The 24,600-nt window shown below is 54.8% G+C and overlaps 1 protein-coding gene across 1 annotated transcript; it reads left to right on the forward strand.

Moving 5' to 3' along the window:
• Nucleotides 1-9,875: 9,875 nt before the first annotated feature.
• Nucleotides 9,876-24,492, forward strand: FAM222A (family with sequence similarity 222 member A). The gene is made up of 2 exons (XM_087828392.1): nt 9,876-9,998; nt 22,030-24,492. Exons 1-2 carry the CDS (start codon nt 9,917-9,919, stop codon nt 23,304-23,306), a joined length of 1,359 nt encoding a protein of 452 aa, XP_087684518.1. The 5' UTR covers nt 9,876-9,916; the 3' UTR covers nt 23,307-24,492.
• The last annotated feature ends 108 nt before the right edge of the window (nt 24,493-24,600 follow it).

The raw sequence follows: 24,600 nt of genomic DNA on the forward strand, positions 1-24,600 counted from the left end.
CTTCAAACTCACCCAATTATCCTGTGAGGGAAAAAAAACACAAAATGAAAACAAATTAACATGTTTGCATAGAAGCCGCTGCAGCAACACACACAGCCGTGCGCACGCACATGCTGGCACGTGCCCCAGAGCGGCTCAAGACACCACTGCCACCGTCCCCAGGCCTGGCACCCACCTGGCAGGGCTGGGCTAGGTGTGCCCTGGGCCAAAATGTTCACTAGGCCCAGCAACTAGATTGTCCCCAAACCTGATTGGGCCTTGTCTCAGTCCACCAGCTTTCAGGAGGTTTTTGGTTTTTTAATTTAATAAACACATAAAATTTATTATGTGCCAAAATTTATTCTAATTGATCTGAACCCCTTTTTTCAGGTGGGAAACTGAAGCACAGAGAAGTTAGTTAACCTGCCCAAGGCTGCACAGCTGGCGAGTGGAAGAGCTGGGGTTTGAATCCAGATGGGCCAGCTCCAGAGGCCTGTAACCACACCTTCTCTGTGGCCCTGTCCTGTCTGTGAATTATGTGCCAAGACTTCAGCCTGGCCTTCAAGGCCCCTCCCATCCCCAGCACCTCCACCCTGCCCTGCATGCTCTCCCACACTGAGGGGCTGTGGGTGGGTGGTCATGATCGCAGAGCCAAATGTATATGTGTTCAAATACCTGATATACCAGTACCTCACTGGATGGCCTTGGGCAAGTAGCTTCTCCTCTGTGCCTCAGTTTCCCTCCTGAAAGTTTGGGATAATAATAGTCCCTACCTCAGGGAGGTTAGGAGAGTTCAGTGGGCAAATCACTGCAATGTACTACATCTGGTGGCTGTGCATGGGGCGAGGTCCCTCCACTGGAATGCCCTCACCTTTTCCACACACTGTTCAGTTGGCTTCAAAAGACCTGGCTCACCAGACTCCCTGAAGCCCCTGTGTTGACAAACACTCGGTTCTGTGGGGTAGAGGAGTTTTTCAGTTTGTGGTAAACTATGCAGTGAAATGAGTGGGGAGAGACCCCAAGGCTGATGAGCAGAGAGGAGAAGCCTGTGAGGCCTAGACCATGCAAGAAGCGGGTAAGAAAGAGAGGCCCCAATGCATCCCTCTGTACAGTGGGGATTTATTGAGTATATACTGTGTGCCTGGCCTTGGAGTAGAAAGAGACCAGAGTGGGTCTGTGAGGCCCCAACTGGGCCACCTCACTGCTTTGCACCCCTGGGCAAGCTACACAGTCTCTGTGGACCCAAATCCTAGAACAGGGCTGTGGAGACGGTTGCAGTAAGGTGACATTCAGTAGTAGTTGGTTGAGGGCCTGGGAACTGCACTCAGAGGTTCAAACCCCTGCCCCACCCCTTGGGGGTAGGGTAGGAGCCAATTCCAGGGGCTGTAGAGGAGCTGTGAGTAGCTGTGAATAGCAGGGGACATGGCTCCCTCCTGCCCTCCCTTTGGAGGCTCAGAGAGCAAAAGCTAGGGGCTGGTAGGAAAAAGGGAGAAGTTTCTCTTTCCTCCCCAATTACAAAAGTAATATTCATCTTTTAGTATTTGTAAATGACAAGTCCGTTGCAGAAAAGTGCAACTATCACCCAACCGCCCAGAGCTGGGCACTTGGTCTCATGACAAGGACATTCTTCGCAGGTGTCAGGCATTCGGGGGGTGTCTGATTTTGCCTTGCATAAGTGACCATCCTGGTCAAGCGGGGCTCACATGAGTGCGTTGCTGTATGGACTTGGCCAAGCCCAGGGTCTGACCCTAAGGAAGGGCCCGCTCCACACTAAGCCTGTCCTCGGCCCTGCGCCCATCGGCATGTTCTGGCCTGAGCTTCTGGGAGCCACCTGCCTGCTCGCTTGCCCAGCATCCCATTGTCTGGCGTGTGGGGGTTCCAAGCAGCCATTGTTCTGCATACATCTGATCCCATCTTTTCCACATCAGATCATTTGTAACCGTCACCAGGCAATCGGGCCCTTCGCTGATTCAATCTCGGCTTTGTGCTGTCACAGCCGTTTTTCTGCTCCGGGCTGATTTTGAAAAGAGGCCCTTCTTCCGGGCCTGCTTTTTATAAATGGGGGGAGGGGTGGAGATCTTTATGTGTTTGCATGTGTCTGTGTGTGTGTACATCCCCAACACATGTGCATATACACACACAGACACATTGGTCTCTGCCTCTCGTCACCGGGAGTAGAATTTGGAATGAGGTAGGTGGGCAAAGGCCCTGGGCTGCCACCCCGACTGCATCCTTTCCTGCCTGAGCACCTACTGTGTGCCCTGTGTTCATTCACAGCAGAGTGTGTGCAGTAGAGGAGATAGATGCTAAATCATTCATCAATAAGATAATTTTACAGTGGTAATGACCATGAAGGAACTACAACAGCGAACTACTGGCCAGGGCAGAGGGTTGCTGACTTAGATGGGGTGATCAAGGACAGCTTCTTGGAGAATGTGATGTTTGACTTGAGGTGTGAATGAGGAGATGGAACTGGCACAGAGAGTGTTAGTGCTACCCAGTCTGACCTGAGATGTCCTGTAAGTATAAAATCCACCCCAGATTTCAAAGACTTAGTACGAAAAAAAGAATAAAGAATATCTTATTAGTACTTTTTGAATATTGATTACATGTTCAAGTGATACTATTTTGGACATACAGGGTTAAATAAAATAGATTATTAAACAATGTTTCTTGCAGGTACTAGTTGTAGAATATTTAGGTAGAAATAAACTGCAAATGCAAAGGCCCTGGGGTAAGACCAAAGTTGGCCTGTTAGAGGACCAGAAGAAAAGGCCCTGCAGCTGAGCGGGGTGATTAGGGGAGAGGGACAGTGTGGGGAGGGAGTGGGGTAGAGGTTCACACAGGCCACAGAGGATATTGTTAGAAGTGCCATGGAAGTCAGTGGGGAGGCAGTTTCACATGGAAAAGCTCAGCCTGGCCACTGCAGCATGGGGAATGGTATGATGGAGACTTGATAGCGCTTGTGATTAAAGAACCAAGGCCTGAACTAGGAGAAGTGAGGCCTTGAAAGACTTATACAATTGGCCCTGCCCCAAACTTCCCACCTTGGAGGTGGAAGCTGGGGAGGGGTCTGAGATTTGGGGGCTTTGCTTCCCAGCTAGGGCTCCCTGAAGGCTCACTTGCATGAGAATGATCCCCCCCCTTTTCACTCCCTAGGTATTGCCCCTCAGGAGCCTTTGGATCTGGGATTGGGCCAGCCAAGTCTGTTGCCAGTGGCACCAACTGTCCCCTCACCCCATCACTACAGGGGGCAGCTTTTGAACCTTCATGTGAGCACCCACCCCACCCTCCCACTCACCCACCCTTCCACCCAGCACCTCCTCTTAGCCTCTCCCTGCCCTGAACCAGCACTTGTCCACAGGAAGTGGCGTGCCTCACCTCGAGGTTGGGGGTCCTTGCCCCTGCTCTCTCTGTCCTGGTGACTCTGCCTGGTCCCACACAGATGTGGTGCTGTCAGTTACTCACCAAGTAGGTATCTTCTCCAGCAGCCTGGAGCTGCTTCGAGCTCTCCACACACAACAATAGCAAGTCTCCATACACTCGCCTGTGTAGTTGCCTGTGCTTGGAATTCCCTCCCCCTGCCACCTTCTCGTGGCTATTTCCTACCTACCTGCAGATAATCATCATCAACCTTAATAACACTTAGGGAGTTACTACCACGAACCTGGCATTTATATTTGTACTAATTCATGGTAAGGAATTAACTCCTTTTTCAGATGAGGAAAGTGAGGCTCAGAGAGATGGGGGTGTTTGCCCAAGGCCACAGAATTAAGACGTAAAGCTGGGATTTAGTGAAGAGGTAAAGCTCAGGCATCTGGCTCCAAAGCCCAGGACACAATCCTGGGACTCTTACAAGGCAGCAGGGCCGTGCTTTCGTCTTGACACCCCTAGGATAGGTAGGGCACCCCCTCTCCCCGTCAGGATCTGTCACTGCCTCAGCTTCTAGCACGGGCCCCGGCACACGGGAGGTGCTCCATTTCTCCTCTCTTTTCCAGAAGTTGGAGCGCTGCCCAGGGCAGGCACCTCGCGGTTAGTTCCCATGGCGACTGACGTCACTACGCTCCCAGGCTCGGCCCCGCCCCTTTCCCCTGGGCCCCGGCGCTGGGAGCTGGCCGTGGTGCTGAAGGGCCTGAACCGACAGCAGGCCTCAGATGGCAGCCTGTGCTCCAGTGGGACACTTCCTGAGCCCCGCCTTGCCCGGACTCCCCCGGCCAGCCTCTTTCCCATCTTTCCTTCAGGAGCCGGTTTTCTGAGGGCCTACTATGCTCAGACCCTGGGCTTAGCACCGGGAACCCATGGAGGACGGATCAGGGAGAGCCACACGGGGAACCCCATTCATTCAATTATTCATCAAACGGTTATCAATCACCTTGTATGTCTCCGAGAAGTCCTTGAGGAACCTGGGCTTCATTTGAAAGTCGAGTAGAATTTCAAGGGGTAGGGAGAGACATGGGAAGGGCTTGCAAGCCGAAGGGATTGTGTGGGCAAAGGTCAGCAAGTGTGGCGGTGAGAGCTGTGTCCTGAGGGACACCTGCCTCGGGACTCTGCTGCCTGCTATCCAGAATTCATTATAGTTGGTTCACTTTTTGGTCTCCCCTATGGCCCAGAACTACCAGGATCTGTGGCTCCAGTGCCCCACCCAGGGCCAGGCCCAAGTGAGGTGTTAGGAACAGTGAGTGAGGACCTAATGAAGGGATGTCCCCTGAGCCAGAGGCCGGCGTTTCTGTCCTAGGACCCGTGGGAGCCAGGTGTGCTCTGGCAAGATTTGCATTTTAAAGAGACTGCTGGCTATAGGGATGAATGCAGCTGTAATCTTGGCAGTAGTTGAGGCCTCCTGTTGAAGAGGGCAATGACCCCCACCCTAACCTTAAAAAAAGAGAGTGAAAATCCCTTTCTGGTGCTGTCGCCCAAATGGCAGTGGGAAATAATCACTTTTCACAGGCCCCTTATCCACAGCCAAGCCCTGCGCCAGTTTAATCAGCAGCTCCAGTGTGACTTGAAGATTCCGGGCTTGAGAGATCAGGAGAGGGGTTAAAGAAAATTACCCTCGCCTCCTCCATGCTAATGTAATCTCTAACCAGATCTGCCTAGCTGCAGCTCAAATTGCTTTTTAGATTAACATTTAATTATTAACAGGGTCCCCTGGAAGGCCTCAGGCTTGGAACAGGGATGGGGGAGGGCTTCTCCTCTGGCTGCCTTGCAGAGAAACAGAGTGGGGTGGGGAGGGAAGGGGTAGGGGAGAGTGGGGTCAGGAAGGGAGCGAGAAAGGTGACAGCAGGAAAGACAGGAGAAGGACAGGGAGGGAGTAGAGTAAGAGACAGGGATAGAGATAGGTGAGGAAGAAAGACAGATGTGCATCATCTTCCTGTTGTGGGGGAGGGGCTGACTGCTCACCCAAATCCCCCATGGCCTCCTGAGCAAGGGTCCCTCCACCCTTCTGTTCTCACCAGGGGCAGGCAAATCTTGCCTCTTGAGGCTTTTTTGAGGCTACATGCTGGCCTGGCTCGTGGTACTAGGGACCGACTCAGGGCCACATAACCAGGATCTGAACCCAGCTGTCCCAGGCTCCCAATCCAGTGCTTATTCACCTCCCTGGGCCTCCTGCCACCCTTCAAAGTCTTCCCTGTGTGTAGCCAGGCCAGGGTGAAGAGGGATGGTGCTTCTGCATTCAGCTTGGGGGCTGGAGGTGAGAACTGTGGGAGGATACCTGCCCCCTTTCCATGAAGGTTGTGAGGTCCTAGGAATAGGACTCTCCTTTGCACATTTTTAGGGAACTTAGAGTCCTAACAGTCTACTCATCGCTTTACATGAACTGCTGGGTTTTTTCAGCTTCCTGTCTTATCCCCACTCAAGATTCTAAATCCCTCAAGGATGGATTTGGCCTTGAGTGGAGCTACAGAGTCCGTAGTGGGCAGCACCTGGGAGGCGATGAAGACTGGAAGTAGAGCAGTCCTTGGGCTTCCTGGGATCACAGCCTCACCCTAGTGTGGAGTCCAAGTACCCACGTTCTGCCCTGCTCCAGGGCCAGCCCAGCCTGGCGAGGTGCAGACTGTTGACCTATAGGATCCACCAGGGAAAGTTCTGTCCACCTGCTGCTTCGGCAAAATAGTGGAGGCCGAAGAGAGAGGCCAGGAAAGTCCCATTTTTAAAGGGCTAGATTGGGAGTGGGAAGCCAGTTCTGGTTGGATGTTCCCTTTTGGTGGGCCACTCCTTGATTTTCCTTCTCCCAGCTTCCTGTCTCATCCCCACTGAAGATTCTAAACCCCTCAAGGACGGATTGCATCTAGGACCCCCTTTGTGTGCATGGCACAGGGCTGGCCCCCAAAAGATGCTCAGGGAATATTTGCTGCCTGAATGAATGAGTGAATGAGTGGGTAAGTAACTTCAAAGAGGCAGGGCCTAAGCTTTCTTCATCTCAGTATAGTTTTGCCCAATGCAGGCCTCACGTGTTGTCCTCTGTGAGTGCGTATGGGGTTAGTGGCCTCCTTTCCCTCCTCTCACCTCCTCGCTGTCTGTGATTCCAGCCCCTCCTAGAGTAGAACCAAAGTAGATGTAGGCACTGGGGAGAAGCAGGCCTTTGCTTCTGCTCCTTCCTGCCCAGCTGACTGGGAGCTGGGGGCTGACGAGCACCTGCCACGGTGGAGCCAGGGCTGGGGGCTGCACAGTGTGATGCTGAGGATGCGGGCTCTGGTGGGGATTGACACCCTTGTCTCTGCCACCTAAAAGCTGTGGGACCTTGTGCAGATTATTTCCCCTCTTTGTAACCATTTCCTAATCTGTAAAGTGGGGCTAAACAGCCCACCACAGAGGCTGCTGGAAGGATGTGGTGAGGTGTAGCAGGCAGGATGCACAGGGTGTGGCACAGGGAGCCCTCAGTAAATACGCACTGCTAGTGTTATTAGTACTCAGGTGAGCATTTTTTAGTCCCCCCCCCTTCCCACTGGCCTGGGGGCGGTGTCCCAAAAGTCCCCTGCAGCCAGACAGGCAGGGAGAGATGACAAAAGGCAGGCAGGGCCAAAGGCCCCAATTCTTCGCTCTTTTAATAAAAATAAAGGCAGCCTTTAGACATCCTCCCATGCATTGTTCTGCCAAGGCGAGCGGCAGACTTAATTCCTCCTTGGACCTGGAAAGTTCCTTGCTTTCTTTCCCTTCCCCTGTCACATTTCCTTTATCTAAATCCTTAGCTATGAAAGGGCATATCGACAACTGGGGGTGTTATCTGGTGGAGGGGACCTTTTCCTAGGGGTGCCTCTGAGATAAGGCGTCTTATCAGCCCCCACGTCAGGGACGGTGCCAGAGCATTCTAATCATTGAAAGCTTGCGACATTTTCCCCTCCCTCCCCCCCCTTTTTTTATTATTAAAGTCACAAAAGACCTTGGGCTTATAAACAGCCCGATTTGCAGATAGGGTTTCAAAATGAGCCAAGCTCCCAGGATGGTCCCTGGCTCGGGGAGTAATGAATTCGGGTGGGGACTCTGAGGGACTGGCTTTCTGCAGATGGGAGGATGATGCTAAGCAGAGAGGGGAGGGGCAGGGTGGGGGTCCCGGGAAGATCATGAGTGTTTTAGGTGTCTGCCCCAGTCCTGTCCCCAGCTTGCTGTGTGACCTTGTGCAGGGCGCTTGGCTTCTCTGGGCCTCAGTCCTTCATCGACAATAACCAATTCATTGACTCAGCCATTCATTCAACGCCTCTTTATTAAATGGTTGCTCTTTGCTAGGCCCTGGGGAGAAAGAAACACATGGTCCTTGCCCCTGAGAAATTCAGAGTCCAGTGGAGAGAGACACACGTGAAAACTTGCAGTTACAACTGGGCGTGACTAGGGCTGTGAGGGGGGATACCCAGAGGAGGGGAGCCAGCATGTAAGTTAAAATGGATCAGAGCGGCGGTCCCTGGACTGCCTGTGTGTGCATGAGAGCGCGCCAGAGGGCGTGGAGGGGCGTGTCACGTGGTGTGGCTGAGGGTGCAACAGTGGTGTGTCCATCTGCGGGAAAACGTATGCAGCGAGTACAGGTGCATGTGGACGTCCAGCACCCCACGCGGCATGGCCGAATGTTCTGGGTGTCTCAGCCGGGCACAGCGTGCCCATGTGCGCAGGTGTGTCCTTAAGGGCCCCATCGAGGCTGCTCCCACCGCCCGCTCACATCCCAAGTCCCCAAGGAGCCTCACCTCGTTCCCGCAGTCAAGGGCTTTCATCTCTGCAATAAGCCCACTTCATTCCCTTTTTAAACTGTATAATTTCTGCCTGATTGTAATGGCATATTTTACAATTACCAGAAATCAAAGCCGGGAAGCGGATACTGCAGCTTTTATTGCGTCGCTGCGTTAAGGCTGGCGATTGGGGGGGTGGGGGGCAGGATGAGAACCACCTCCCCTCCCCCTCCCACCCCCTACTCTCTCTCTCTTTTTTTTGAGACAGTAATAGGAGAAAATTGGTTTTGAAACTGAATAAAAGTCCCTTTCAGTGTAAATCATTTCTTTCAGAGTACCTCTGCTGAAAGTAAAATAGAGCATAATGAAAGGTGGTTACGTGATTGTCTTTCATTTACCGCGAGGCCAGGACAGACAGGAGGCTGCAACCGTCTCTGGGAAATACAGGATTGGAATAATTGCGCGGTAACAAGGAGCTTGTTGTGAAATTAGTATCTTAAGAAAGGAGTGAAAAAAGGCCTTTCCTCATGAATACTTCATTATTAGAGAAAGCGGCAGAATTTAGGGCTCCAGACACCTGTTTAGTATTAAGTAACTTCCTTTCTTCCCCTTACACGCTGCATACTCTGTGTCTTCTTTCTCTTTTGAAACCAGCATGAGGATTGAGTTGGCCCAGCTTGGCTGCTTGGGACTCAGGGTGTGGGCGTGGGTCGGGGTGAGGGGGTGGGGCGGGGACAGGGTGCCAGGGCTGGGTGGACATCAGGGATGTCCAGGGTTCCACTCACCTGGGAGGAGAGCACAGGAGAGACCTGGCAAAGAAACTCCCACCCTCTCCCTGTGGCCTCCAGGGCAGGCCCTGCCTGTGTCACCCCGCTCCTCAGGGACTCTGAGTCCTCAGGAAAGTGGATTTTGTGAAGAAAAGATGTGTGTTTCCATGTGAGCTCTGCGCATCTGATTCTAGGTGAGTGAGCAAATGTGGTCCAGTCTGGAGCCACGCCTGAGCTGCCACTTGTGGGAACCTCTTCCCAGCCTGGCAGGGCTGCCCTGGGGGGCCCTACCCTTTCCATTTGGGGTAGGGACCTGGGTCAGGGGGCCTGGGCTCAGGGCTCAGTCTGAGATTAAGGCCAGGCTCAGCCTGAGTCACGGTTGGAGCCTCCTTCACTCTCCCAGGGATGCCATCCTGGACACCTCCCTCCAGGGGTGCTGGGAAGTTGGGTGGACCAACTTCAGTAAACTGGAACACCCATATACTCACTCACTGCTCCTGGGCTCCCATCCCTGCAGTTCTAAAGATGGCCAGATGGGGTCTTTGCCCTTGAGGAGCTCAAGGCTGAAGCGAGTGTGCGTACAGATCCCAGATCCGCTCACAGGTGGTTGTAAGGGAGCTGGAAGGACAGCCTGCAGGGGGAACACGGAGGGGTGAGAATCGTGAGGACCTGAGAAGCCTGGGGGCATCAGGGTAGCCCCTTGGAGGAGGTGACCCGCACTCTGAGCGGTCAGTTCTGGCCGTCAGGGTGGAAGTCCAATGCTCAGGAGACCCTGCCTCTTCCTGCCTGTGAGGCCACGGGTGAGCCTCAGTTCCTCGTGTGTCTGATAAGGGAGAAAGAGTGTCTGCTTTGAAAGTCTCTGGTGTTCTTCGGGGCGGTGGGAGGCTGCTGGCAGTGACTCCCAGCTAAGGGAAGTGGGAGGCGGGCATGAAGCAGTGCATGTGACAAGTGCCTCACCTCCCTTCTCACAGGGACCCTGCCACGGAGTGTGCCACACCGCAGGCCCCCAGCTCAGCCATGCTGGCCTGTCTGCAGAGGACCCAGAACCCACCAGGCCAGCACCTGGCCTGCCCGAGCAAGAGCCTGGAGCTGCGCAAGTGTGAGTGGGCACCCACACCCTGCACGACACCCTCCATGCCTCCCCTTCCCCTCCGCCTCTCCCCTTCTCTGCCCCCTCTGAGTCACAGGGCTTTCTTTCTGGTTTTGGACACATGGAGCTTTTCACATCTTGGGCCTCTGCAGGGCGGTTCCTGGGCAGGGAATGTCGTCCACACCCCGCAGGTCCACCCACCCCGACCCAGCCTTGAACTCTCCGTGTTCCTCTAGGCCTTTGCCCATGCTGTTCTGCCTTTCTGGAGTCCCTCCCCAACAGTGGCACTCACTCCTTTTGTCCGGACAACTCCCACTGGGTGTGGCCTCCTTCCCAGCAGTCTTCTCTGACCACTACCCACACCATGGCCCCAACCCCAGCCCCTCCTGTGACCCCAGCATGTGCCATATCTGTCTCGCTGACCCTCACATTCCTGCATCAGCAGAGAGCAGGATACTGTGGAAGCAAGTAGGCCTGAATGGGGTCCCAGCTCAGGGCCCGATTCTCTGTGTGACCTTGGGCATGTCCTTTCCCTCTCTGGGTGTTGCTTTTACAGTGTGTCAAACTAGGGAGCTCGACTTGGTACCTCTAAGCATCTGTCCTCTTTGACCACCTAGGATAGGGATCCCAAACCCTCTGATCTGATTATTTTTAGCCACCCTAGGGTGGTGGTTTCTTTAAATTTTGAAGTATTTGGAAACATTTAAAAATGGGAGATTTGAATAAAATCTGGATTTCTAGTATCTCTTGGGGGGGGGGAAATCAGAGAATCTAGTAACAGAGGCCCTTGTTCCTATACTAGAGCTATTAGAGCTGAACTGTTGCCTCCTTAAAGGGGACACATCTCCAGTTCACCACAGTCCCCACCCCTCCCTGTCTACTCTCCTACAGCACAGGATCACTTGCCATTTATCGCTGTGCTTACACTGTTGCTTTTTTCTTCTTTAATACGTATTTCTCTTTAGACATGCTAATACAGTCGTGTGGTCCAGTATTCAAAAGGGGGGGGGGGTGTAGAGACAGAAACCTCCCTGTCCCCACCCTGCCCAGCCCCGTCTCCTTCCAGAGGCAGCCAGTGTTGGCTTCTTGTGCGTCCTTCCAAGAGATCTCCACACGTCCCAGCAGATGTGTGTGTACGCACACGTTTTACACACTGCCCTGCACCACTTATCCCTTAGCAGTACATCCTGTGTGTCAGCATCTAAAGAGATTCCTCATTCTTTTGCCATATAGTTTTCCATCGCAAGGGCGAGCCCATAATCTATTCGACCAGTCCCTTTAGTAGAGCTATACCCAGCCCGTCGCCATTACAAGCAGTGCAGCAATAAACAAGCGTGGATGTGTCACAAAGGGGTAAAACTACAGGGTACATTTCTAGAAGTGGATATACTGGGTCAAAAGTATGTGCATTTATAACTTTGATGGGTGTGGTTTCCAAGTCATGCCTTTATCTTTATTAAAACCTTCCTACTTGTGGTTTTTGGGTTGTTTTTTTTTAGTTAGAAGCTTAAATCTTTATACTGATAAACAAGAAAAAGGAAAATTAAGGCTATGAGTTCTCTGAACGCTGCTTTAGATATCTATCCTATAGGTTCTAGTGTGTAGTATTTTATTATCATTTTTCCTAGGAATTTTATAAATTTTGGCTTTGATTTCTTCTTTGACCTCTAAGGCTCATCTGAAGTTCCACTTCTCCACCCAGTGTTTGTTTTGTTTAGTTTTCTAGTTTTATTACATTATGATCAAAATGTTGTCTATGATTTCTGCCTGTCTGGATTTCATCAAAGTTTTCTTTGCAATACAATCTATGGTCATTTTTTTGTATGAGTTTCAAGGCTTTATGGGAACTTAAAAAAAAAAAAAAAAGCTATGGCTCTGTTTTCAGGATTCAGAGTCTGGTGAGTACCTATTATGTCAACCCCGTTACTTACGTGAGTTAGGCCTTCTGTGTCCTTACCTCCCTGCCACGGAGAGAGAAATGAATGAGGCCCAGTTATTTCTTCTTGCAGCACCTGCAGCTTTGGCCTTGTGGATGGTGATGCAATGTGATTTAACACATAAATATTAATACCTTAAGTCTTCATAGTGACTCGAATCTTTCTTTACTGAATTTAATACTTTGGGGGCAGATTCAGTTTCATCTGTTCAGAGTAACCTCTGCTCTTCTAATTCGCATTTTTCTTGAAACCTTGGCCAATCCTTTTATTTCAGCCTTTCTGAATTACTTTGCTTAGATGTGACTCATATACTATAGAGTTGGACTGAGCTTTGTGATTCAACCTGAATGCCTTTTAAAAATTTTTTGAGAGCTTAGCCCATTGACATGTATTGATATGACAGATGTCTCATCTTAGCTCATTTTGTGCTTTGCTGTAATTGCTTTTAAAAGTCTTTCCCTATGTGATCCGTGTTCTCTGCTTTGTTTTCTGCACCTACTAATCATGAGAAAGGTTGGTGTTTTTGTTCTACTGGTGTAACTTTAAATAATACCCTAATTTTCTATTTCTTTGGAACAGTATCTATTACATTCTCTAAGATGAACAAAATAGTGAAATTGGTGTACAGTTGACACTTGAACAACACGGGTTTGAAGGACATCGGTGCACTTACATGTGGATTTTTAAAAATACATACATACAGTACTGTACATGTATTCCCTCTTCCTTATGATTTTCTTAGTAACATTTTCTTTTCTCTAGCTTGCTTTAAGAATACAGTATATAATACACATAATATACATAATATATGTTAAAACGCCTTGCTGACCGGTCACAAGATAACTCGTGTCTGCACTTACATTAATTTTAAACACCTTGCTGACCAAAGTAGCCGATGCACGGGTCAAGTTCTGGCTTGAAATCGCCGATCAGCAAGGTGTTAATCAGCTGTTTTTACTATCGGTATGGCTTCCTGTCAACACAGTAGGCTATTGGTGGTTAACTTTTTAGGGAGTCAAAAGTGTTATGTGGGTTTTTGACTGTGTATGGGGGGGATCAGCACTCCTAACCCCCGTGTTGTTCAAGGGTCAAATGTATTTGTTTTCTTTCTACAACATTTCCTTGGACTTCACTTCATACCTTTAAACCTGTATCACCTGATGTCAGCTTTAAATGATGTCCTTTGATCCCAGCTGTTAAAATGAGGGCATCTATGTACTTATACTCCTGTCCCCTCCTCCCCTCCCTTCTGTATTAGGAACACCATTACTTTATTCCTGGGGCTTGTCATGTTAGCATCTGGTCGCATCCCCACATCCCCCTTTGATTGCTGCTGTCCAGCTGCCAGGGTTCCCTGCCTAGCCCTCTGCTGCTGGCTGGAGGCAGGGACTGGGCATGATGACCTGGGCTGGTCCTTCCTTCCTGCTCCAAGGCTGGAACTAGGGAGTGTGGAGGCTACCAAGGCCATCCTGCTTCCCCTGCCCACTCAGACCCTTTGACATCTTTGCACTTATTGGAAAAGACACTGGCTCTGCCTGTAATTGAAGGGCACAGGAAAGAGGGAGGCAGGAAGGGAGATAAGCAAATTGAATTGGGCGCCTTGCCGCCAGTCAGGGCCTGGACAGTTGGCAGAGGAGGTTCCTGCCCTTTCCTCCTGGGCATTACTCTTGGGCAGTCAGGCCCGAGGCCCATCCTCTTGTCCCTGTGGCCCCTGGTTTCACGACCAGACCTTGCACTGTGCTGTGTTTCTCACTGTAGGAAAAAGATCTCAACTGGGCCACCTGCAGCGTGACCTTGGCCACGTCAGTCAGCCTCTTAGGGCCTGTGTTCCTCCTGTAAAGTCAAGGGTCAGATCAGACGGACCTAAGAAGCCATCCAGCTCTGATCGTCTGTGGTGATGTCAAAAGCCCAGTGAGGGGAAGTTATGGCCCAGTCTGAGGCCCCCCTCCCTCCTCCTATAAAATGGGATCAGAGCAGCCTGACAACCCGGCTGCACCAGGACTGGCTGTCACATTTGACCAGCAAACCAGAAATGGCTGCACTCACCTCACTAGGATCTGAGGTCAGGCAGGTAGAGGAGCTGGAGGGCACGGACAGCCATTTGTCCAGGAGCTTAGCTGGCTGGCAGTCATGGCCCGTTCTAGGTGGCTGGAGAAATGGTGTGGGGAGGGAAAGCCCATTCTTCCCTCCCTGCCTCAGGCCGAAGGCCTTGGACTACTCCTGGCTGGCCAGAGTCCCTGGGTTCCCAGCAGGACTTGCCCACCCCGGACAGGAGCCTATTTTTCTCAGCTGCTCAGGACCCGTTAATAAATATTTGACTTTCTCATCATGGTGTTGGTACAAAAACTGAGTTGTCTCGTGCGCTGCTAAAAGTACAGCTGTGCAGAGAGCTCCAGAGAGGCACTGTCCAGGCTGGGGGTGGGGAAGGGGTGGTACTCAGGGACCTGCTGTCTAAGGAGGGCAAGGCTGAGGCAGCTACCCCAGGACACTGACTTGGGCTGCTACCCTCACTCCCCCCACCCCATAAGCCCCCAGGGCACAGGCTTTGAGATCAAGATGGTCTGGGAGTCAAATCCTGGCTGTGCTCTGCATGGGTCGTGGAAATGGATTGTGGGCAAGTGAGTAACTGGCCCTCTCTGGGCCTCAGTTTTCTCTGCCATGATGTGGGGGAAAGAACAGAAGGAGAGAATCCCCAGGGTCTGGTAGCAGACTCAAGCACTTTATCTGCCCCCACACCGATACCCACAAGGGAACAAGAGGTTCCCAACCCCTCTGCCCCCGAGGGGGGTAACCCAAGATCAGGGCGCCCCTCCCCTCCCCAGCTCCCAGCCCTCACCCAGCCTCGCACAGCAACCCTGACCCTGAGAGGCTGGAGCCCCGGCCCCACGAGCATTCCTGCAGGTGCAGCTGCTTCCACTGACACTAATAAAATACGGAAGAAACAAAGCAATTTAAAATTCCAATAAAATTAAGAACAAACCTCTGGCTGCGCAGCAGATCCAATTATGTAGCTGTTGCTGAGCGCAGCCTGGGGGATGGAGGGAGGTCCAGGGCCGCCCTGCTGTGGGACCGCGCCCACGCCAAGGAGAGGGCAGAGGCTCGGAAACGAAGGACAGGGAGAGGCCAGGTGGCGTTAGCCCCCTTTTACCATTTAACAAATACAAGTGAGCTCTTAGCGGCCTAGGAAGGAGGGCAGCTGCCTTCATCCTTTAAGAGCATCCAGCCACAGTCCCCAACAGGCCAGCCCAAGGAGCGATAAAATCAGATGACAGAGCCTGGAACCACTGCCTCTCCACACGGTGCAGAGCCCTGGCCAGCTCAGTAAGGCAGGGAGCACAACTAAGTCACAAGGATTAGTGAGAGTAAAACTAGCTGCATGGAAACCCCGAGGAATAAGAATTCAGCAAGATCCCAAATATAAGATCAACATACGATGACGCACGCAGCTCTCTTCCTCTACAGAAGGCGACTAACTTTTTCTGTAAAGAGCCGATATTTTGGGCCCTGCAAGAGCATAGAGTCTCAGCATAACCACTCAACTCGGCTGCGCCGTAGCATGAAAACTGTCCCAGATGTGGGGACAGGAACTGGCATGACTGTGTTCCAGTAAAACTTTATTTACAAAAGCAGGCAGAGGCCAGGTTTGCACGTTCCTGCCCTGCACCTGTAACAAAGAACAGAAATAAATCTTACAGAAAGATGCTCTTACAGTTTCTTGGAAACAGCTTCATGTGTGTGCTCTCACACACCATGCAATTCACCCACTCGAAGTGTACTAGTGAGTACTTTAAATTCAGAGTGTGCAGGCTTCACCACTATCAAACTCCAGAACACCCTCGTCACCCCCAAGACCTACCCCATCCCCATGTCCTCTCGCAGGCACTCCCCATTTCCCCTGGGCCCCCTCACAGCCCTAGGCAACCACTAAACTACTTTTTGTCTGTCTAGATGTAATTATTTTGGACATTTTATATAAATGGAATCATACAATATGTGGCCTTTTATGTCTGGCTTTTCCCCTTAGTATAATGTTCTCACGGTTTGTGTGGATACACGTGTGTACCTGAGAACACCTGCCCGTTTTTGTGAATGTCTGAGCATCCACACACGTGCGCACACACGTGGAGAATGTGAGAGAGGCTCCTGTGTGCTGTGCCCAGTGATAACCACGACCCAGCACTGCCTAGTTTGGCCCAGAGCTAGAGGGAAGGCAGCCGGCCTGTTCTACGCACCCACTGTGTACCAAGCCTTCCGACCCGCGTCCTCGCATTTAGTCGTCACTCCGTCTCCTTGGGGGAAATGGAGGCCAGGGGAGCTGTGGTCACTTCCCTGAGGTCCCCCAGCTGGTACCGAGGGTACCTCGATTCACACCCAAGTCTGATTTCAAAGACCCTCAGGCTACCACCTGGGTCAGTGGGCTGGGGGCAGATCAAGGTGGTTGGCAAACACCCTGCCCCTCGCCACAGCCCTCCGAGCGGAGGCCAGAGAACAGCTGCACCTGCCCTGGCCCAGCCCCTTGCCCCGCCCCCTCCTGGGCGGCCTCATTAGGTATTCTGCCTGTGCCATCAGCTAATTAGTGTCACGTTAATTGAGCATTCAGGAGGCTGCCACCTCCAAGGGCAGAATGTCAGCTGCCAAGGGGAATGCAGATGTGAGCTTCCCCTCCCTGTGGACTGGGGCCAGGCCCTGTGCCCAGGGGCCCCTTCTGACCTGGAGCAGCCCTGGTGCCCCTGCCCCCCATCTCAGCACAGATCATGCCCACTGTGACTTCCTGAGCCTCAAAGGAGGGGGCAATAGGTAAAACCTACAACAGCATGATAAAGAAATGGCATTTGCTAAACACCCACTGTGTGCCTGGCCCACTTTTTAATAATTTTTAAAAAATATATATTGATTTCAGAGAAAGGAAGGGAGAGAGAGAAATAACATCAATGATGAGAGAGTCGTCAATGAATGGCTGCCTCCTGCAGGCCCCTGACCCAGGGATCGAGCCCCCAACCTGGGCATGTTCCCTGCCCTGGAATCAAACTTCGATCTGGATCAACAGCTGAGCCGCGCCCCACTGGGCAGCCCGGCCCGGCCCTTTTAACTCTTCCACCACTCCTGTGAGAAAGCTACAGTTAGAGCCATTTACAGCCCCAAAACCTGAGGTCCGCTGGGGGAACAGCCTCTCCAGGGGCACGTCCAGATGCCTGGGGTCCCACAGAGATCCCAGAGTGTAGGACCAGAAATTCTGGCTGGTGTCGCACCCCTGCCCCGCCTCGCCCCACCCACAATCGTCCCCACCGGCCTGCCCCTGGTGGCAGGTACCACATGCCGAGTACCACACAGGCTTCAGCAACCACATGTCCACCCTCTCCCCTTACAGATGGGAGGCTGAGGTCACATTAAGTGGCTGTCGAAAGTCACCCACCGCAAGTAGTAACGCTGGGCGTCACACTGCAGAGCCCTGACTCCAGCCTGAGTCGCAGCTGCTCACCCTGTGGCCTCAACAGCAGAGCTTCCCCCCTCCACTCCCACTTCTCCCCTGCTCAGCTTCCGAAAGGCAGGGTGCCACTGAGTCCTGCTCGCACATCTCCCCGAAGCAACATTAAATCTCACTCAAAGGGCTGCTATTAATTGGCTTAATATACTCGTTAATAACTGCATCTACTTACCGCACCTGTAAAAGGCTCCTAACATTAACCTAATGGCGGTGATGACAGGTTGGCGCCTCCAGCCAGCTTTTTACATTTCCCGACTAGGCTCTGATGGGGGCCACGCGGGCAGAGTGGGGCAGGGGTGGCCCCGTTCACAGGGTGGGCATCTTGGTTTCTGCACACGGGAGCCCAGGTTCTGTCTGGTGGCTGCCCTGTGGCCTCTCAGAGGCCTCGGAACAGGGAATCTGCCGGGCTCTGCGCCGTCACTCGCATCCATCCTGCCCACCAGGTGTGGTCTGCCCTGCTCGGTGTCTCCACATCCTTTCATAAGTCAGTGTCTCTAGGCAGGCCACTCCCTCCCGGCCCACCTCAGTCCCTGCCACCCTCAGTCCCTGCCCCGCGTGGGCCTGCTGGCTCATTCCCCGCCCAAGAACATGTGGGAATTTGCAACCCCTGCTTGATAACCTGTTCCTTGAATGTCCAGCTTCCTCTTCTAAAACCTGGGTTCCACCTCCCAAGGATGCCACAAGGGCCGCAGAAGGGCAAGGCCTGAGCGTTGGTCACAGTACCTGGCTGGCCTGGAGGCAACCCTCAGCAGAGGGGAGGCACAGGGATGTAGTCCAGGGGCCATGGGGAGGGGGGGCTGCAGAGGGAGACCTGAGCCAGGTGACTGGGCCCTGAGTGCTCCCTGAGCAGCTCCGAGTTCACGCAAACAGCTCATTGGAGGGTTTCACAGAGAGGCAGCTGGGAGCTGGGAGGTGGTGGAGTGTCCTAGCAGCTCTCCTGGTCTCTGTGCATCGGGATTCAGGAGTGGCTTAGCTGGGCAGTTCTGCTCCACCTCTCAGATGCAGTCAGATGTTGGCAGGGTTTGCAGTCACCCGAAAGCTTGACCAAGGCTGGAGGACCCAATTCCGAGAAGGCTCACGTGCTTTTGCAGGAGGCCTCGGTTCGTCCCCAGGTGGGCCTCCCCACGGCTGCTCCAGCGTCCTCACGTGGCAGCCGCTTCCCCCAGGGCAAGCGATCCAAGAGCATGTGTGAGGAGCAGGCTGCAGGACCGTCGGTGCCTCGCCCTGTCCGCACACTCCCCCCCTTGCACAGGATCTTATAGGTTGTACAGGTCGGCCCCATTCGCAGCGGGAGGGGACCACAAAGGGCACGGGGGGGGGGGGGGAGATCTCGGAGGCCACCTGCCAAATGCCACAACTTGTCTGCTTCCTCCCCTATAAAATGGGGACCCATCTCCCACCTCTGAGCTGTCAGGTGCTCCAAACAAGAGTCATCGAGAAAACCTTGGGGGCTCGGAGCCTAGCACCCACCCAAGGGCATCCTCTGTTATGCCACCACCACAGGCTCCGACAAAAGCCAGAGGTGACCTGCCCACCCTCGAGAAGTCTCCTGTCAGGGGCCAGAGGGGCCCCTTCTTTCAATGAGTGGGAACTGGTAACAGGCGTTGCTCCCCCCCACACTTTTTCTTAAGGTTTTAAACACCTAATTTATTCCATCCATTAGATAGATTTTGTAGATTTAATCATTTTCACAGTTGGTGGCTCATTGGATACTCAAGATAAACTCCAAATGAAAGTATAATAGTGAGGACAAATGAGTTTTCACACCACAATGGCAGAAACTTGCTTGGGAAGAGAGTTTAAGAAGCACAAAAATACATACAGATATAATTTTTTTCCCCGGCAGCTGCTTTTGCTGACTATAGTAGGTTACCACAGTTAATTTCACCAGTTTTGTTCATCTGTAAAATTGCATAAAAGTGACATTTTTGTGCTCATTATAGCAACTGCTGATTTATGGCTGGTAAATGAAGAGCTGGTCCCTTTTTTGCGGGACTCTCCGAGCGGTGCTAAGTGCCCATGAAATTGCTTGTATAATGTAGTTTAAATCCAATCTCGGAGAAAGATTCCCCCGTTGGCCGAAGTGACATTTCCATTCTCCACACTGAGTTTATTTTAGGCCACTTAGGTGGGGGCTGCCCCAGGCAGGGGCAGGATGGGGGCCTCTGGCCGGCTGCACCTGCCCGGCCCTGGTTAGGCCAGAGGGACCGAGGGCACTGCTCCCGCCTCCTCTGGGTGCTGCCCGGCCCAGGTCAGACCACATCCCTGCACCCCCGGGGCAGAGCCAGTGACCTTCCTGCCAGGCATGCCTGCCCCTGCTCGCCCCTGCCCAAAACCTCCCCCAGCTGGCCATGCCCTGGGGGCAGGCCCTCTCCCCCCAGCACTGCTGCCATTTGGGGCCCTGGGAGTTCTTTGTGGCAGGGGCTGTGCTGTGCATTGTAGGATGGTTAGCAGCCTCTCTGGCCCCTGCCCACTAGATGCCAGTAGCACCCCTCCTCGAGGTGTGACAACCGAATGAATACTTCTCTAGACATCACAGTGTGCCCCGGAGGACAGGAATGCCCCTTGGAGGACCGCTGCCCGGCAGTGAAGAGCGCCCTGCCCGCCCTGCCCAGCGGCCTGCTCTGGGCTTCTGCTCTCTCTGAATTATGTGTGTTCCCACCTGGACATGCTTCCGACCCGGGACCTTAGCCCCCGCTGTTTCCCTGCATCCTGGCCCCTTTCATCGCCTGAGCCAGGTGCCCTTTGTTCCAGGAGCCATCTCTGAAGCTGCCCCACTCTGCCTGCCCTTCCCATCACAGCAGGCATTTTGCCCAGCTTGGCTGTGAGCCATCGGGGTCCTGGGTGAGGCTCCGGAAGGATGGGCATAGTGTCTGCACTGCCCCAGCCACAGTGCGGGGCCCACCTGTGCACAGGCCCCCCCTTCCCTCACTCCAGCGCACACGTGGAGACTACCTGCTTCTGCTCACACACCCCTGTGAACAACTTGTTAAACCCTCACAGGCACTCTGGGAGGGAGTGTTAGCAGCAGCGTCCCCATTTTACAGATGTAGAAACAGGCTCAGAGTGGTAAAGCCCCCGCCCCGAGTCCCCCAGAGTCACTAGTAGGTCCTGGGGGTGCCCACAGGGCGGGAAAGGCAGTATGTCTTGGAAACCTTTGAGGCTCCATCTCATCTGAGGACCCAGACAGGTCACCATCTTCCAGGACCTACTGTGTGCCTCACCTGCCGCTGGGCCCCTCGGTACAGTCGAGGTCACCCGGCAAACCTGGCATGGTCATTACCCCCATTCCACAGGTGGGGAAAGTAAGGCTCAGCCGCGCAAGCAACTTACACAGGGCCGCACAGCCCCACAACCAGGCCAGACAGCTCAAAGCCCAGGCAGGGCCCTTTCATCCCCTCATGCAGGGCCCCTGCCCCCAAAGGGTCATGGGCAGCACTGAGGACCGGGGAGGGGCTTTGGATGGGAAGGGGGTCAGCCTACCAGGGACCTGCCTCCCCTGTGGCAGAGCCAGCTTGCCCACGGACACACAAAACGCAGTTCACAAAAAGGCAGTGGTTTTGCAGGTGACAGGCCGACTTGGGAAGGGGCTGGGTAGCAGGGGATGAAGCCCCTCCTCACCTGCCTACTGACTGGGCAGGAAATGTGAGCGCCAGATGGAGAGCAACTGCGGCAGCTCCCACTGGCACCCCCTCCCCTCCCGCCGGCCCGTGCTGGGCTCTGTTCACAAAGCAACGCACCGAACCGCCCATTTGACAGATAGGGAAAGGGAGGCACCAAGAGGTAAAGGGGCAGAAGGAATGAACCCACCGGAGCACTGTTACAGTGGAAGATCGACAACACCAAGCGCCGTCGAGGGTGTGAGGCCCCGGGCACCACTGAGCTCTGCCCGCGGGCACGTACCCTGCGCAGTCTCTCTGGCAGACTGTCGGGGCATTTTCTCCTAAGCTGAGCATCCACCTCCCCGGGGCCCAGCGGTTTTGCTCGTGGGCGTGTTCCCAACAGAGCTCGCTAAATACACTCACCAGGACCAGAGGACCACGGTATCGGCCCCAAACTGGAAACGACTCCAACGCCATCAACAGGAAGGAGGGGTGAACTGTGATGTAGTCGGACCCGGACAGCACGTGCCAATGCGAAAAACAAACCACTGCCACACCGGCCACCGGCGGGCCTCACACACGCAGCCGGAAGGGACACAGGCTGGCCCACGTGCGCGTGCAGGCGCGCCCCGTGTCCCCGCGGACAAGCACCAGGCACTGGCCGTGTAGTGAGAGGGCAGGAGGGCCGCTGACCTGGGCGTGGTCAGCGACTGGGAGGGGGCACAAGGGGCCCTTGGGAGACGGGCCATGTCCCATCCCTTGACCCAGGTGTTATTACAGGAGGGTGTCCCTGTAATAGACAACACCACGTCTGCGACAGTTCAGCCAGGTCACGCGTGTGCTCACTCTGTTTACACTTTGATCCCAAGCTTAACTCAGCGGGAATGAAGGAGCGAGGGAAGGGCAGCCCAGCAGCGCCCGGAGTCCTCCTGGGGAGCAGTGGGGGGGGTCCCAGGCCTCCCCGTGTCACCTGGTCAGTGCTCACTGTGCTTTCCTCTCCTCGCCTGTCCCTGCAGGCGAGACGGTGGCCAGCTCCATGCATTCCTCCCGCTACCCGAGCCCGGCCGAGCTGGACGCCTACGCTGAGAAGGTGGCCAACAGCCCGCTGTCGATCAAGATCTTCCCCACCACCGTCCGGGTGCCCCAGCACAAGCACCTCAGCCGCACCGTCAATGGCTACGACACCTGCAGCCAGCGCTACAGCCCCTACCCGCCGCACACCCCCGGCTACCAGGGCCTGCTGGCCATCGTCAAGGCCGCCGTGTCCTCCTCGGGCGTGGCCGCGCCCCCCGGGCCCGCCAAAGGCGTGCTCAAGAGCGCCGAGGGCAAGCGGACCAAGCTGTCGCCAGCCGCCGTGCAGGTGGGCATCGCGCCCTACCCGGCGCCCAGCACTCTGGGGCCCCTGGCCTACCCCAAGCCACCCGAGGCGCCTGCCCCGCCGCCTGGCCTGCCCACGGCTGCCGCCACCGCCGCCTCCGTCATCGCCCTGCCCGGCCGCGGCCTGGCCCTGCCACCTTCCAACCTGCCCTCCATCCACAGCATCCTCTACCAGCTCAACCAGCAGTGCCAGGCCCCGGGCGCTGCACCCGCTGCCTGCCAGGGCGTGGCTGTGCCCCACCCCAGCCCAGCCAAGCATGGCCCCGTGCCCAGCTTCCCCAGCATGGCCTACTCGGCCGCCGCTGGCCTGCCCGACTGCCGAAAGGGCGCCGAGCTGGGCCAGGGAAGCACGGCGGCCTTGACGTTGGCTGGAGCCACCAAGCCTGCAGGGTACGTGGATGGCAGCCTGGATTACCTGCTGTGGCCACAGAAGCCACCCCCCCCACCACCCCAGCCACTGCGGGCCTATAGCGGTGGCACAGTGGCCAGCAAATCCCCAGAGGCTTGTGGGGGGCGGGCTTACGAGCGGGCCAGCGGGTCACCCCTCAACTGCGGCGTGGGGCTGCCCGCCAGCTTCACTGTGGGCCAGTACTTTGCTGCGCCCTGGAACAGCGTGCTGGTGACTCCCACGAGTGACTGCTACAACCCAGCGGCCGTGGCGGTCACCGAGCTGGGGCCCGGGGTGGCTCGGGAGCTGACCGGGCCCCCGGCCGAGGCCCTCTCCGGCCTGCCGAGCAAGAGCGTATGCAACACGGCGGTGCTGAGCAGCAGCCTGCAGTCGCTGGAGTATCTCATCAACGACATCCGGCCGCCCTGCATCAAGGAGCAAATGCTAGGCAAGGGCTACGAGACGGTGGCCGTGCCCCGGCTGCTCGACCACCAGCACGCCCACATCCGCCTTCCCGTCTACAGATAAGGCCTGCCTTGTGGCCTCACGGACAGAGGGACAGGGTGCCAGGTGGGAGGCAGGCCGAAGGACAGCGGTCGGCGCGCAGGGGCCCACGGGTGCGCACAGGGAAGCTAGGCTGGCTGCTGCCATGAGGTTCAGCAGGGTGACCTTTCCCACCAAGGCCCCTCCCCTGCGTCAGCTGCCCCAGGACGTGGGGAGGGCCCCTGAGCAGCTGCGGGCATCCAGGCCTTCCCCCATCCACACTGGCAGAGGTAGGGAGGCAGAAACCACTTCAAAACAGGAGTGGTTCCTTCTGGCTCCCCTGGGAGAGGCGCTCAGGCCAGGGTGGGAGGCAGGAAGAAATGTGATGGCTTCGAATCAGGGTGGGGTCCAAGCAGCCCCCAGGGGTCTGATAGCTTCTCCCCCACAAGCTCCCCAGTCACCTGGAAAAGGGAGTCACTGGTCCCACAGTGTCCCCCACTGGCCAGTCCGGGGGAATGCCACTGTAACAGAGGCTCCAGGTACTACAGACCCTCCTTCCCCTCCCCACATTCCTTCCCAGCACAGAAAAATCGCACCCCTATCCCATTCTCCAAACCCTGGACCCCCACCTTCCCCTCTCCCCAGTACATCTCACAGGGCTGCTGGGCACAGCTGTCTGGCTGTGCACCGCACAAGGGCACCTCATCTAAGGAGACACTGGCACCCAGGCTTGTATATTTATTACGGCAATTTTCCGATGCTTAAGGAAGGGGTGCCATTTCCCTATTCGCACAAAGGTGCCACGGGGTTAGCAGTGGGCCTGCCGTCCTAGACCCCGTCAGAGGAACCCTACCTCCCCGCCTTCGGGGGTTCCTTCCTTGGAGCCAGCGAGGGGGTAACCCACTGGTTCTAACTGGGAGACGCAATGCAACTCCTTTCCTGCCAGCCGCCCTCCAAGGCCTGCCCCACACCATCCAGGGGTGAGGGGAGGCCGGCGGGGTCCCCCTATGAAGTCCCCGAGGCCCGAGCTCCCCCGGTCCTGGCCCTCCTGGCACTCCGGAAGCCGTACTGTATCTCTCTCCAAGGCCTGTTCAAGCACTAAGTGCATTTACAAATCTCTGAGAATGTTTTTTTTTTATACTAAAATTGACCATTATATTCTACTGTGAGAAGTGCAGTCTGCACTATATTGTTTTAAAAACGAAGAGAAAGAAAAAAAACGGAAAACTCAGGTGGCGTCTTGGCTGTGGGATTGTTTTGCGGCTCTTGTTTTGCGCTTTCTTACCCCCCTTTAGGAGAAAAGTGTGCTCTCCCCCCCTCCTCAGGCCAGGTGGCGCCC

The sequence above is a fragment of the Miniopterus natalensis genome, chromosome 20 (assembly GCF_054644295.1).
Source record: "Miniopterus natalensis isolate mMinNat1 chromosome 20, mMinNat1.hap1, whole genome shotgun sequence".
Classification (NCBI taxonomy): Eukaryota; Metazoa; Chordata; class Mammalia; order Chiroptera; family Miniopteridae; genus Miniopterus; species Miniopterus natalensis.